Source organism: Capra hircus, chromosome 22, assembly GCF_001704415.2.
Source record: "Capra hircus breed San Clemente chromosome 22, ASM170441v1, whole genome shotgun sequence".
In the NCBI taxonomy this organism is placed as follows: Eukaryota; Metazoa; Chordata; class Mammalia; order Artiodactyla; family Bovidae; genus Capra; species Capra hircus.
In genome coordinates this window covers 39180657-39196789 of record NC_030829.1, presented here as the reverse complement: position 1 = coordinate 39196789, position 16133 = coordinate 39180657, and the positions used below count along the sequence as shown (strand labels likewise).

Here is a 16133-nt window from a genome sequence, read left to right as displayed (position 1 = left end):
TCTCATCTGCTGATGGAAACCAGTCCCAGGAGTGTGTCCTGTCAAGTGCTGGAAAATAGATGATGATACGGGGCCGTGACCTTTCTCTCTGACAGGAAGTCTTCTTTCTCTGGTGAGATACCTCTGTGATGTTTTGCATATCTATTAGATTAGGCTTAACTATGATTCTGGAAATTTTTGATTTGAAGTTAATCCAAGCCTCCTGCTGAGGAATTCATACTTGGTTACTTGCCACTACTTGATCAGGAGACTAAAATCATTCATTTCAGAAGTCCTGCAGCCTTTCAGAGCTCTTCTTCATCAGCCTCGACTCCTTCTGGCTTGTGTCTCTGTTTTCTCCTTGACTTTATTCTGTGGCAATGTAGGGTGTTAAATGCGCTTGAATACCTCTGATTCCACTTTTTGCAATCCCACGGCATCAGTGACAGTCCAGAGAGAATCAGAGAGAATAGAAAATGTTATTGTGATGTCAAAAGGGAAAAAGAAATTTCTACCTTAGAAACTGAGAGTATAGGATGTAGAAGAAGAGAAGTCATATTTGTGAGTATTAAAAAGGAGAGTCAACGACCCAATCAAAAAATGGGCCAAAGAACTAAATAGGCATTCTCCAAAGAAGACATATGGATGGCTAACAAACACATGAAAAGATGCTCAACATCACTCATTATTAGAGAAATGCAAATCAAAACCACAATGAGGTACCACTTCACACCAGTCAGAATGTCTGCGATCCAAAAATCTGCAAGCAATAAATGCTGGAGAGGGTGTGGAGAAAAGGGAACCCTCCTACACTGTTGGTGGGAATGCAAACTAGTGCCATTTTGGAGAACAGTGTGGAGATTCCTTAAAAAATTGTAAATAGAACTACCTTATGACCCAGCAGTCCCACTACTGGCCATACACACTGAGGAAACCAGAATTGAAAGAGACACATGTACCCTAATGTTCATCGCAGCACTGTTTATAATAGCCAGGACATGGAAACAACCTAGATGTCCATCAGCAGATGAATGGATAAGAAAGCTGTGGTACATATACACAATGAAGTATTACTCAGCCATTAAAAAGAATACATTTGAATCAGTTCTGATGAGATGGATGAAACTGGAGCCGATTATACAGAGTGAAGTAAGCCAGAAAGAAAAACACCAATACAGTATACTAACACATATATATGGAATTTAGAAAGATGGCAATGACGACCCTGTATGCAAGACAGCAAAAAAGACACAGATGTGTATAACGGACTTTTGGACTCATAGGGAGAGGGAGAGGGTGGGATGATTTGGGAGAATGGCATTGAAACATGTATACTATCATGTAAGAATCGAATCGCCAGTCTATGTCCGATGCAAGATACAGCATGCTTGGGGCTGGTGCACGGTGATGACCCAGAGAGATGTTATGGGGAGGGAGGTGGGAGGGGGGTTCATGTTTGGGAACGCATGTACACCCGTGGTGGATTCATGTCAATGTATGGCAAAACCAATACAGTATTGTAAAGTAAAATAGAGTAAAAATAAAAATTAAAAAAAAAAGAAAGTATAATCTTGATATGGATTATTACGAACAATTTACTAATAAAAATGAAAATAAACTTAAAAAAAAGTCGATGTGAAGATCAAAAAAAAATAAAAATAAAAAGGAGAGTCAAGAAAACAATGATGTTTTCAACATAGATCAGTGTTATATAGATCAATATACTTCAATATAGATCAGCATTGTTTCAACAGTGTCGGTAGTTTGATGCTCTTATCCTCTTGAACGTAGATAGATTCTGAAATTATTGACAAGCATTTAATTTATTAATGGCTTCTCTGTTGGCTCAGATGGTCAAGAACCTGCCTGCAGTGTCAGAGACCTGGGTTCGATCCCTAGGTCAGTAAGATCCCCTGGAAAAGGGAATGGTAACCCATTCTAGTGTTCTTGCCTGGATTATCCCATGGACAGAGGAGCTGGGTGGGCTGCAGTCCATGGGCTTGCAAAAGAGTTGGACACAACTCTTTATTAATAAAGGGATGTGGTCAGTGCTCTGCCTCTGAGGCTTAACTTGGAATGCAGTTTTGTAAAAACAGCCAAGTCATGAATGGTTTTTGTCAGGAACGTCTTGAGAGCAGCTTGAACTAAACCCTGGTGAGTGGTACCCAAGGTGCTGGAGCCAGAATGGAAGAAGCTGCAGCATCCTTGCTGTGTGGCCCTTTAGGTGATAGCTGTGGGTGAAGAGAAGAATCAGATCTGAAATCAGCCTGCCCTTTTCTTGATAAACACTTTAGCTTCTGAGTTCACAGTTACCTGCTAACCATCATTGTGGATGGATCATCATTGCTGCAATTCAGGAAGGATGTGCAGAGCCTCTGGTCCTGCTGTTTGTCACTTTCCCTCATAGTTGTGGTTAATGGGGTAGCCATTCGCCCTCAGCAGGCATAAATCCTTTTTCCCACATGAGGGTATTGGCTGGATATGACGTTTATAGGACTAACGGAGCAGCTGGCGATGTCGGATTCAAGGCAACTAGGTTGTCTTGGCCATCCTATTCAGCAGATGGCCAGGACTTGATAGATTGAAGATTATTAGGATCCAAGTCAAGGGCTACATGGCACAGTGGATGGAAAAAGTAAATGGCATCTCATCTCCGAATGCAGACACACGCAGTCTGGCAGGGCCTGTCTACTTCCATGTCATTTTGCTTCCAGCAGGAATAAATGGATGTCTGCCTGTAGAGCCTAGATTATAGAGAGACATCTCTGGAGATTATCGATAACTTAGTTACTTAATTGACAGCTGGCTGAATCCTTACAGCTATAATTTAGAAAGAAAATTTTATGAAGTTTAGGCGTCTTCTGTGTTTATATGAATTTGCCCTTTCACCCAAACCTACATGCCATGGTTTCCTGTATTGCTGATATCCCTATGTCTTCTGATTATATCCAAAGACAACTTAAAAGCTTTAATTCAGAGCCCTCTGTTGCGTCAGCGTGCTATCCTTTTGAAGATGACTAATGCCGTGAAAGCTGCTCTGAATTGGAAGTGCCCGAAGCTTCATTGTGCAAGGAGAGCAGGAAAGGACTGCTCTCTGGGAAAGCGGTGTCTATTTCTCCTCGTCCATTCTAGGCTCATTTGTGCAATTGCTGCCTTCTCCATATTACTGCATAACTTCTTTGACTCTAAAGTGGAAGGAAGCAAATTTCAAAAGCCAGGAAAACTCGTGTGGTTTTAGAGGGAGCGGCATATTACAAAATGGAGTGGATGTCAAATAAATTTGCATCTTTTGAAAATTGAACTCAAGGAGCTATTATTGCTTTTAGAGCCAAGTGCATTAAGAAGTCTCAGGGATAAGATGGCTGGTGTTTGACATTCATTTACATTTGAGTGTTTGGGTCAGGTTGTTACCCAGTCCTATGCAGCCCACATGAATTGTTGCATTTGGACTCAGCATTATATCCCAAGCTTCATACATTGCATTCTCATAACATGATGAGATTGGGGATTTCCCTGGTGATCTGGTGGCTAAGACTCTGAGCTCCTAATCAGGAGGCCTGGTTCGATCCATGGTCAAGAAACTAGATCCTACGTGTCACAAGTGAAAGATCCTGCCTGCCACAGCTAAGCCTTGGTGCAACCAAATAAATAAGTAAAATTGAAAAAAAAATTAAATTTATCATTAAAAAAGCCATGAGATTGTATCCCCATGTCACAGATGAAGGCACTGAAGCTCTAAGATTTCCATCTTCCCCCATCTCTTGGCCTCCTCTATCCTGGGCAGAGATCAGAAGTCACCTTGTACACCTTCTCTGAAGGCATATTTCAGAGCTTCCCAAATTGCTAAGCTAATGTCTCCGAATTTTTTTTGAGTGGCACATTGCTTGAAGCAGTGAGTGGATGGGATTATTTGTTAGGCTTATGCCTTCTGGAACAAACCCACATATTAATATGCTCTTAGGATTCTAATCCTGATTTTTAAATCTAAGACATGAACTGGAAAGTAGGTTCTATATTATTAGTAAGTTACTTTCACCATCCAGTAATCTTCATTTTTCTCCCTCTTTCTGTCCGTCTTCTAAACCTCAACCATATAAACCAGCAATAGAGGCTGTGTAGGTAAATGGACATTGTAGAAGCCTTTTCATTTTCAGCATTGCTTAGAATCTAGGGTCAGGCTCTTGAGTCTGAATGAGACCAGTCTTGAGTAATCAAACACAGAGTTAGTGGAGTCAGAAGCAACCAGAAATTGAAGGTGGATTAGGGTGCCAGATAATTTTCTTTTTTCATGGGCTACAACATTATTGATGGATGTAAGTCACAGGTGATTAGAACACTTTCTTTGAAGTTTCACATCGTCTGATAAGGCTAAATGCATTAAAGAGTTCCCCTGAGTACAGAACATACCCCTATTATTGGGATCAAAAATCAGAGTATTCAGGGGACATTCCTGGTGGTCCAGTGGTTAAGACCCCATGCCTCCAGTGCAGAGGGTGCAGGGTCCATCCCTGGTTAGGGCACCAAGATCCCACATTATGCAGGGTGTGGCCAAAAAATAGAAAAAAAAAATCAGAGTATCTGTTAAATGTTGCCACAGTGGAAGAGGGGTAACACCATTTTGTAGAAGCACAGGAGTTGATCAGGTTGATGGTAAATGTTGTGTCTTGTGATGTGAGATCTCATTGAGAAACCATCCAGACAAGCCATAAATAAGCAAAGTGTATTAATTAAGAAAATGGTTGGTATCATAGCCTACCCCCCATCTTCCACCTCTGTACACAGTCATGAAACTCAGGTAAATGTTGCTCTTTAGTAAATGATCCCAATTAGTTAAAACAACAGTCATCTTGTTACTTTCTGATTCCCTAGATGAGCTGGTTGGTGCTTCTGGTCAAGGCCAACTTGGCTGGTCTCTGCAGACTGCAGGTGGTCCTTCTAAGGCTGGGTGGTCTCAAATAGACTTACTCTGCTGTCTGCCCATTGGGCTCGGTCTAGGATGGCTTCAGCTGAGACTGTGTGTGTCCGTTCCTGTGGTCTCTTGACCTCTCTTATTTCTAGCCTGGCGTTCCTTACCTAGGGGTTTCCAGATTTCAAAATTAACAAGACAGTATAAACCCTTGCACCCAAGTGCCTATATAAGCCTCTCTCTGCATCATGTCTGCTGATGTCTTTTTGGCCAAAGCAAATGTGGTCAAGCCCAGTTTCAAAGAGTAGAGAAATCGATCTGCGCTCTTGATGAGAGGAGTAGAAAACCACCTTTCCAAGGTGTGTGTGACAGTGAACGCAGGAGTTGGTGGCCATTTGCCATTTTCCACCTGCGTTAGAATAACTTTGAGTAGTTGAACTGGCATTAACATGTCCAGCAGCCTGAATCTGGACAAGGGAGAAGGGGACCATGTTTTCGTCTCTGACTTCAATTTGATACGAGGTATTTGTCTGGAGTCTTGCTTTATTCTATCACTCTTAAAGTTTGGCCATTCACTGATAGACTCTCTTATCTTCCGTTCTTGAATTGTGTTTCCATTTTGGTTAAGTTTTTAAAATGTTTGATTAGTCTATGCTATGGTGCAAATATGGTTTTTTTTTTTTTCATTGTGTGGTGTTCCATGGATGTTTGCCTTTCAGGAATGTTTTGTTCTACGACCAGTGTATTAAACCCCTGGTTTGAGCTTCCTCTCAGGCTATTTTGGAGGTAACACTCATGACAGCTTCTGGAATTCTACCACTGTGCTCTGATACAGTGATCCTTTTTTTTTTTTTTTTTTTTAATACTTGTAGTCTTTTTGATGTAGCACCAAATTCCACCTCATTTTATTAGTCTATAAACATAACCCCATACACAGTGACAACTGTGTTTGAATTTAGTCGTAACTCAGGGCTCCAGACATTAATATGTAATCACTGTTAACTCAGAGCATCCATTCTGCATTTCTGTCTCAACGTAATGCATGGTTGGAATCATGGGCTAGTTAATTCCTTGCATTTTCCTGAATGTTATTGGATGTTTAGAGCAGCCCTGCGTCTACCCTCTGATGCTCATAGCCCCACCTCCTCTACCCTTACTCGTAACAACCAACAGTGTCTGCAGACGTGATTACATGGCCCCTGGGTGGGAATGGGGAGATAGGTAAAAATGCCTCCAGTTGAACCACTGCTGAGGCAGAGGAGAGAAAGACATTGCGAAGTTTGACTTCTATTAGAGAGCAAACTAGAATTGGTAACCAGACAAGGAGAATTGTAAGGGATGAAGAGGTGCACTCATTTTTTCGGTTACCTTAAAAGTTAACCTACAATGGCCCCGGATTCCCCTGGACTAACCAGGAAACATCAAGTTGGATCTTGCTACATGTTGAAAGGTTCATCAATATCTTAACTTTATTATGTTAGAAGTGGCTTAAATATAAATAACATCCCTGAAACAACGAGAAGATTCAGGACATACACTAGTCATAGATAATGAATTTGGAGAAACTCAGTTGGAAGAAGTTCAGTATACACAAAAGCAGAGAAAATCATATCATGGCCCTTCTGATTCAAATGCCCTAAGATCCTAAATGTGATTAATGGCTGGTCCTGATGCGTTTGTACCCTGCTCTCTTCCCCTGCTACCCATTGCTGAATTCTTTGGAAGCAAAGATCATTTCATTTGTTGCTATTTGAATATGTGTCTCAAAGAAAGAACTTAAAAACCAAAATTATAACATGCTGGTAAAATTTTAATCTTTTGGAAAAGAGACAATTGAGAGTTATGCTGAGCAGTATCAGAAGTTAAGGGGAAAGTATGTGAGTCAGGATCAAAGAAGCTTGACATTTGAGGGGATTAAAAACTCCAGGAGGAGGAGAAGGGGTGTTCCCTGGTGGTTTAATGATTAGGATTGGCGCTTCCACTGCTGTGGCCTGCATTCAGTCCTTGGTCTGGGAACTGAAATATCCGGCAAACTGTGCAACATGGCCAAAATTTTAAAAAGAAAGAAAGGGGAAAAAAAAGGAAGAGAGCTCCAGGGGGGAATCAAGGTTGGAGACACTGTCTCTTTGAGCTCCTTTCCTCTCTATATTTGCCCTGCCTGAGTGACTGTTAGAAATGCCCCTTTGAGCATAAGTTAAGGCACATGGGACTGGGATCCTTAAAAAGGAGAGAAGGCTGGCAGGGAACAAATCCGTTTTCAAAAAAGAAGAGAAAAAAAATCACAAAAAGGTATTGAAATATTCGGTCAGTGATGGATTGGTCTCTGATGACTTTCAATGACTTTTTAGTCGGTTGGGGTCTACTTTTAATAAAACAAAGCAAGGGGAAAGTCTGCATGCTTTTTAAGATCTTGCTGGGACAACAGTGTTTCTCTCCTGTTCTGATGTATTCTGAGAAGTTTCTCTCTTTTGATTTAGCCTTCCTCACTTGATTTTATGATGTCATAAATCTCCTGTGTTTGGTGAGAGGCATAGTGTATGTGAGACCCAAGCAGCTTGCTTGATAACATCCCCCTTCCCCCTTCTCTTTAGAAGATTAAACTGAGACTGTTGTGTCTGATGCCAGAACAGATTTAACCAATCATGTTTCCTTTACATATAGGTCAGTCCAAGGGACAATTCTGCACTGGATCCTATTATCCACGGGTTGAAGGGCGTCGTCCATCACGGTAAGGCAGCTGCGTACACTTCCCTTTTTCTGGAGTGGGGAGGGCTAAGGTCTCCACCTGAAGGAGTGGGTTATCTTGCAGAGGACGGAGCGTGACACCTATTCCTCATGCCCTGATGGTGAAGGGCATGAGAGCCATTATTTGATGGGTAAAGAGCACACCCATTTATTACCTGCAAATGGATCTGGGTTAACAGTAAGCCATTTGTTTCTCTTCAGGTACCACTCAGAATGCATATGTTATAAATCAGAACCTCTTAAGAGGTACCATTCATACACACTGAACCTGCCACCTGCCTCATAGCTATCCTAAATTGATTCCCTTTTCAAGTAACTTTTCATTTATGAATTTCTTGATTTGCCTCTGAGATTTTGGGGAATAAGTTTAAGTAACCCTGACAGGTCATTAAACTTTGCTGCATGTGAACAAGTACCATCAGCTACTGGAATGGAAAATGCTGGGCCGTGTTCTGTGCAGCAGACATGTCTTATCCTCAAGCATAAAACTGGGAGAGAAAGTAAGATAGATGGGTTCTGTCTTACCCAACCTTTTTTTATTGGAGGAATTTCCCTGCAACTTTATTATTGGCGATGCATCATTACCTATGACATCAGGATCGTCTAATTTCAAAAGTACCCTGTCACGGGGAGGTGTGGAGTTGAGAAGTAATGTAATGATTTGCAAAGTTTTAATAATCTAATTAGAATTCCAAAGACATTGACAGAAGTAGCGTTAGTAACCATAATAAATCTCCCTTTCATCTCCACGGCTGTGATAAAACATCTTCACAGCTTTCTGGGAGGGTGTCTTTCCACATTAGCCAACTCTGCCGAGCTTAACAAACATTTTACCCGCTTTCTCTCAGGGAAACAAAACCAGTTTTCAGTGTTCAATGGAAGCAAGTAGGATTTGGGATTAATTCTTGTGCTCTTAGACCTGTTCAATTGTACAGCAGGTAACAAGAATAAACCTAGTAAATGTAGAAAAGTAAGATGACTTGAAAACACCCCATTGAGGTTTTCACTGTTGGAAATTTCCATTGTTTCTCCATTTCCAAAGAAATCCCCTTACGCAAAATTGGGAAGTAGGTGGTACAGACAGTTCCCTTAGGGAGCAAAACGCTTTTGCCAACTCTTAGGCTGTCTGCCCCTTGGTGACGTGATGTTGAGAGCAGCATAGGCGGTGGAGGACAGCAATATAGGAGGAGATTTGCATTGCACTCTGAACAGTTTCACACCCGTGATGGATTCATGTCAATGTATGGCAAAACCAATACAGTATTATAAAGTAAAATAAAGTAAAAATAAAAATTAAAAAAAAAAAAACAAAACCAAAAATGCACAGGATGTTGGTGTCATGGGCAACACGCTGTGTTCTCTGAGCTCTTTCTCAGAGGGTGCCCTAGAAATCTCCATTGATGAAACAGCTTCTTGAAATTCCAGCCCATTGTGTAGATGATAAGTTTGGGGGGTTCACATGTACTGAATGATGGACAGGCCTTCCTTCCCACTGGCTCTTCTTGTTATAATGCAATCACCTTACAAGGAATTCTAGAATCCTTAAAACAGGTACCTCTTCTCCAGCCTAAGAGGAGGTGTTCCGTCAGCTGCGGCACTTGAATGTGTTTGTGGCATCTGGCGTTGTTTCCACAGTGCTCAGTGAAGGAGATCCCATCTGTTAGAGAGAAGCAGTAGGCGTCCTTTAGTCCCTAAGTCCCCAGATCTCAGCAAACGCCCTGCATTGTGATCATTTGGTTCATGAGCTGCATGCTGGCATGATCGTGTTATCCTTCTTCATTCTCCACAATTACCCTCTAAGAGGCTGTTATGTGTAGGGATGTGGTACCTGTTCTGGCAGGGATGCCCACGATGTGGTTTCAACTCTACCTCCTAATTGAAAAGTCAGAGTAGACCTGGGAAAAATAGCTGCAAAGGAAGTTCAGTTCTTCTTTTTTTTTTTTTAATTTTTAGAACTCAGCATTCATGTCAGTGTAACTCAGAAGTCATTATCCCCTGGAGGGGTGGACAGATTTCTTCTTTAACACTCAAGGGAATGTGTTTCTTTTGTCTCTTAAAATCTGGAAATGTGCCTTTTTTAACTTTTTATTTTGTATTGGGGTATAGCCAATTAACAGTGCTGTGATCGTTTCAGGTGAACAGCTAAAGGACTCAGCCATACATATACATGTATCTATTCTTTCCCAGATCTGTTTATTAATCATTGATATTTGATGAAGGCTTGAGCATTCCTATTTGTGAGTATGTTTGGTTCAACTTTAGTCTTCTAGTCAAAGGCTGCTCTTGATTTGGGCACACATGGCTGGCGTAGCCCTAGGGCTCCCTTGAATTATTCATCATGCCCAGTTACGGAACTCAGATCAAGGTTTCTAGTGTCTGGCTTTTATCCTGATTATGTTAAGTAACATATACCACAAAAGGCACCCAGACGTGTGCCAAGCTGAGGTGAGGAATTGCAAAGTCACTTCTGCGAACAGAGTGACCTAGCCTGGAAGGGAGTCCCAGCCATTCTGGGAGAGGATGCCTTCCATGTTCCAGCACAGGCCTCATCAGGGCCTTCTTGTTGGGGGAGAGTGTGGGCTTTGGAGTCGGACTGGCCTTGGTGGGGATCTCGGCTTTGCCACTCCCTAGCTGGCTCAACAGCTGCCTCTTGAGCCCCTCTGAGAAGGTTCACTTGTTTATTCCACAGGAGTGTTGCACGCCCACTCAGTCTGATTGCTGGACTGATGCACTGGTGAAGACAGACCCAGGCCAGCCCTCAGGGACCCAGGAGGAGATGAATGCCACCCCCTGTCGCCCTAGCCTGCCCAGAATGTCACCCCTTCTAGTCTTTGCATCTGCTGTTTCTGTTTCCTCTGCCAGATAAGTTCGGCTCAGAACCCAGGTGTCTTCCTCTAATTATTTCAGGTCTTGATTCAGATCTTGCTTCCTCAAACAATTCTTCCTTTATCCTCCCCAGCTCCCCACCGGCTCCCCACTCCCATCATTCCTTGTCATTTCACCTTAGGTTTCTTCCTTTGAAGCTTTTAAAGGGGTCTGAACTCGTGTTGTGTATCTATTCCTGTGTGAGTGTGTTCAGTCGCTCAGTTGTGTCTTGTCTCTTTGCAGCCCTGTAGACCGTAGGCCCCCAGGCAGGAATACTGGAGTGGGTTGCCATGCCCAGCCATCATCTCTTGTACCTCCTGCATTGGCAGGTGGGTTCTTTACCACTGAGCCACCAGGGAAGCCCGTTTACCCCTGTATTACCTCCTAAAGTGCAAGCTTCATGGGAGCAGAACCCATGTGTATTTAACAGCTAATAGATCCTCAGGAATGTTAGCCAAAAGAGTGAATCAAGTAAAGATGCAAATAGGTGAAAAATATAACGTTGGAAAAAGAAGAGGTGGAACTAAAGGCTGCCCAGGCTTTGCTTTCGTTGGGAAGAGAAAGAAGTAGGATAATGTCTTGGAAACTTGATTTTGCCCTCTGTTCCTGGGCCATGGTTGACTCTCGTTTTGATAACTCCCATCACTTCTGTCATTCTTCCAAAAAGAGAAGAAACATCTGAAATTGGTTTAAAAAAAAAAAAAAACTGCTCTTGGAACTAGAAGTGTTTTGAGCTGAAGGTCCTATGAGGGATTTGAATGCTCTGTTAATGTGATGAGACATAAATAATCATGCCCTTCACAGAGTGTCTGGCTTGGGCACGATGATAGAGAGATGCACCAAGAAGAAATCAATACGGATCTCTGTTCTAGTTCACCACTGTCTTTTATTTCCTCAGCTCTGGGAGTCTTATCTTAGAATATTAATTTCTCATTAAGTGATTTTTTTTTTCAATAGGAAGAATCTTACATATTCCTCCAGCTGAAATGGCAGTGAGGAATCTGGTTCCACTAGCCGACCATTGGCCTTTGGTCACTCAAGTCCCCTGTGAAGCAGATGAAAGATTGGACTTCAAGGGGAAGAGACTGCCTAGGAAGGATAAAGAGGAGAGGGAGCAGGAGTGGGTGGGGAGAGCGTTAGAACCCCAACACAGGTCTGACACCTCCAAAGAGAGGGAAGCTAGGAGGACTGGCTGAAAGCATCTCTAAGGAAGTTTTGGCTGGGCCCTTGGAGAACCCCAGAGACAAGGCTGCCCGTAAGAGGAGTCCTCTATGTGGTCACTGACTAGAGCATCCTAACATGACCGGTCTCCCTGGAGGCACAGAGGCTGACAAGCCTCCTCACAGCAGCTTGTCTCTAGAAGGAAGATCTTAGGGGTTCCCCCGTGATTGGTCCAGCCATTCACGTTTTCCTTCCAGACACGTTTTCCTGATCACCTTGCCAAAAAGTTGATGACTTGGGCCTCTCACTTTTCAAATGCTCAGAGCTTCCTACAGGCACTGCTTGCTCCTTTTGTGCGCACTTATTAAGCACCTAATCTAAGTACACCATGAAGCTGCGCGTAGAGAGAGAGCACAGCTGAGTTTATAGACAGTCAGGAGAGATATAAGGTTAAATATGGAATTATAGACTTTACTCAGACTTGGGATTACAGAGCAGGCATCTCAGACAAAATGACCCTTGAGACCTAAAGAGTGCGTAAACACTGTCCAGGCCGAGAAGGGAGCCTAAGGTTTCAAGCAGCACCAGCATAGAGGTGGCATGTTTGAGAGCCTGAGCTCTGAAACCTGGCTTCTCTCATGCTGGGGAGAGGTACCTGGAAACCTCTTGGCAGCGGAAAGTGCACTCTCTTAAGGGTTCATTTTTCTATGTAAATTGTGATTTTTACAAACTGGAGAGGCGTGAAGAAATAGAATGAAGAGAGGTGATTTGCCATCGATTTTGATCCTGTCTATCTCTTGAGCCACAGATTGAAGCACTAAACTGTATCTAATCAGAGAATTTATTTACACTACCACTAGCATCTGCTGGAAAGGAAAGAAATTGTGAATCATATTCATAGCACTGACTCAGTCATTCACAATGCTTTTTGTATGTAAGAACCAGGACTTGTGAGCAGCCACGCCTGATAGAAATAATTAGTTTCAAAGAATTTAGTCTAATTCTAATTTTTTCAAAACCCATTAAAAAAATAAACTTGTACGTGAATTGGTATAAAAGCCTGAATTAGTATAAAAATATACCAATTCCTGTGTAAGTATTTTGTACCCGATTGACCAGTGCTAAGAAATAGACATTGTATAATCTTTCAGTGAAAAGGGATGTATTATTTTTCTTTCAATTTTCAGATTGCCTGCTTTCTATTCTTTTTCATAATACCTACCCAAAGGAAATCCAGCAGACTCTACATACACCTCATCTAGAATGCTGTCGGGCATCAGAAGACAAACCATTCCCTCCTGTCCATCATCCAAGAAAGATTCGAGTTTTTTGAAGGAAATTTGAGAGTAGTGATAGTTTGATTGGTGACCTTTGACTGTTGTCTTTTTCTTTTTTTGACATTCATTTTTATTTACTTATGTGTTTGGCTGTACCGTGTCTTAGTTGAGGCATGCAGCATCTTTTGTTGTGACATGCAGGACCTTGGTTGTGGCGCGTGGGATCTGGTTCCCTGACCAGAAACTGAACGTTGCGTTGGGAGTGCAGAGTCTTGGCCACTGCACCAGCAGTAGGGAAGTCCTGAGCTTCGACCATCTGTTTCTCTTTTGTCATCCCCTTGCTCTTTGTGATTTCCTCTTCCACTGAATGTACTACTTTAATGAGCAGGAAGGTATCGTCCTCATTTACCGGAAACGTGAGGAAGACAGAAATTGCCTCAGACATTAGGCAGAACAAGATGGCTCTTCTCTCAGTCTTCCCTGCCCGCACACTTCTGAGAAAGTTATCACTGAAAGTGCGCATACATTATCACCTGACTTTCTCTTGGTGTCACACAATGGGCTCCCACAGGCTTTACTTGTTAAAACTCAGCACAGTGGAAGTTGAGTCTATGAAAGATCAAAACTTTCTTTGCAGAACACCTCCCCTAACTGACTAGTTTATTCACTGGGTTCACTTAGAGGGTATTTTTAGCTCGTCTTCTCCCTTGCTCTGGGATACTCATCATTCACTCACCAGGTCTATGGAAAAAGTCCAAGAATAGCTAGACTCAATCTAGGCACCTTGCAGAAAGGGAAGTGATGACATAAATCCTGCAGATCTATGTGACTGCCAGCCAAGGGTTTTCATTCAGTGCTGAGATCTGGTGTGTCTGCGTCTGTTCTGTTCTCCATATCCCACCTGCGAGGATTGAAGTGTCCATGATCGACACTAACCCGGAAGAGACTCCAGTCATGAAACAATCTGAATTCCTTCTAAAGAGGTGGGTAGGCTTTGCCTTGTCAACTGCCACTGCCACAGATAGACTATTAAAAAAAAAAGAAAACTAGCCCTGAGCACAGCACTGTTGACACTCCAGGGGAGGTACTGTGGGGACTGCAGATGGTGCAGCCTTTCCAAAGGCTGTGTAGCCTTACCTGCTGAGCCAGCAGTTCCACATGTAGGTATATACCCAGGAGAAATGGCCACAGAAGCACTTGTACACAGGAGCTTTGTCTATAATGGCCCCCAAGTGTAAACAGCCCAGATGTCCTAGAGGAGCCTAGATATACAAGGTTTGGTCTGGTCATAATGAGGGAATAGTCTACAGCAATGTAAAATGATGAACTTGATTCACACAAAAATGAAAGAGCATGTGCTGCATGGTTCTATTTATGTAGAGTAAATAGAAGCTTGGTAGTAAGAGGCAGAATAGTGGGGTAAAGGCGTACATACACTGAATGAGAAAGGACCCAAAGAAATCTCCTGGGCAATAACAGTGTTATAGATCTGGAAAATGATTAGATATCATAAGTATAATATAAACATTTACCATACTGTCCCCTTAGATTCGTGCATTTTGACTATTTACAAACTAAAGAATAGCACATGTGTATTGTATGTTTATTTCTCAAAGGTTTTAAATTCACAAAGATCAAAAATAATCTGGCAATATGTACCAGGTAGTCAGATATTAAAAATCCTGACCATATCAAGTGTTGGCAAGGATTTGAATGCCAGGAATTCTCAGGCCTCCTGGAAATGGTTTGGCAGTTTCTAGTCGAATTGATTGAGTAGTTGCACCGCTGCGTGTGTCCCCTAGAAAAACTCAGATAAAAGCACACCATGAGCTGTGTATGAGAATGTGGCGTTCATTGTTTTTCCTGACTGCCAAAACCCAGAAGTGCCTCTGATGCCTATTGTTAGCAAGCTGGATAAACACGATGAAGTATGGTCATACAACGAAACAATTCACCCCAGTGAAAAACGTGTGGAACCTTGCGGCTCTCGCCAGCATGGGCACATCTGAAAACCATAAGGTGATGCAGGAGCCTAAAGAGGGCACTGGATGTTTAAAAAAAAAAAAAGGTGGGGGTGGGGAATCAGAAACCAACACAACATTGTAAAGCAGTTTTCTACCAATTAAAAAATAAAACTTTAAAAAAAAAGAAAGGGAAGACCTGTTGTTTCGGAGTGCACATGTCGATGGTGAAAGTGTAAGAAAAGGAAATAGTGAATATTTAAAAGCAAAGGGTGGTGGTTACTTTTTGGGGTGGGGAGGGAGAATGAGGAGGACCCCACCCTGGGAGGGGTGGCAGGTCTCTTCATGTTCAGAGTGGTGGTCAGGCCAGGGTTCGCTTTAGGATTATTGGTCAGCAGGACATTTATGTCTGTGCACCTGTCTGCATGTGTGCTAAATTTCACCATCAGAGAAGACACTGATGAGCATTAGAAAGTCAGAGATTCAGGCAGTGCTTTATTCAGGGACATATCAAGTACCAAGTGGCCTCACACCAAACAGACAGACAGCGTTTTTGTTTTTATAAACTTTTTATCATAAGTACCCCTGACATGTAGTTTATTCTCTCTACAAATTGATTGCAAGACCCCGGAAAGAACTATGGCTATCTTGGGACTGTATCATTAAGTGATGACTTTGGAAGCCAATAGTTCCTTGTGGAATTTAGAAAAAAGAAATCAGAAACCAAGGGGATGAGGTGGCAGGTGACAGGTTTGAAAACAGAAACTCCTCACTGCTAATGTGCTGGTACATGCTGGCTCTGCACCAGGTCAGGATGTAATTTGCCCTGCAGCCATCACTAAATCCTCTGGAAACCCTCTGAGATACAACTCTCACATTCCCCATTACATAGGAAGGCAAGGAAAGCAGACAGTACCTGGGAGACTTGAACCAAGGTCTTCATGACTTCAGACTGCCTCTTGTTACTCCCAGGCCATCTCCTGCCCTGTTCTTGGCCAGGGTTACCATTTGCTTCTTTTAGTTGATTGAAGCCCATTATATAGACTTGTTGAAGGGGCAAGTGAAGAAATACTTGAGGACCATATTCTCATCATCACTCCAACACCGTTTTGATTATCCTTGAAGCAAAGAGCTTAGCCTGAACTTTCTGTCCAAGACTTAATGGCTGAATCTCCTGAAAATATCTTGCATGGACTTTGGAAGAAGACATCCTAGCACAAGGAACATTGGTAGCAAAGT

General features: G+C 42.5%; 1 protein-coding gene across 4 annotated transcripts in view; it reads left to right on the top strand.

Annotated features, from left to right (window-relative positions):
• The window catches only part of PTPRG (protein tyrosine phosphatase, receptor type G), a 772648-nt gene that overhangs the window by 586744 nt on the left and 169771 nt on the right, over positions 1–16133 (top strand). For all 4 annotated transcript variants that reach the window (XM_018066932.1, XM_018066935.1, XM_018066931.1 and 1 more), the window contains exon 6: positions 7547–7613. In XM_018066932.1, coding sequence (XP_017922421.1) covers positions 7547–7613 — 67 coding nt within the window. The remainder of the gene's footprint in view (positions 1–7546; positions 7614–16133) is intronic.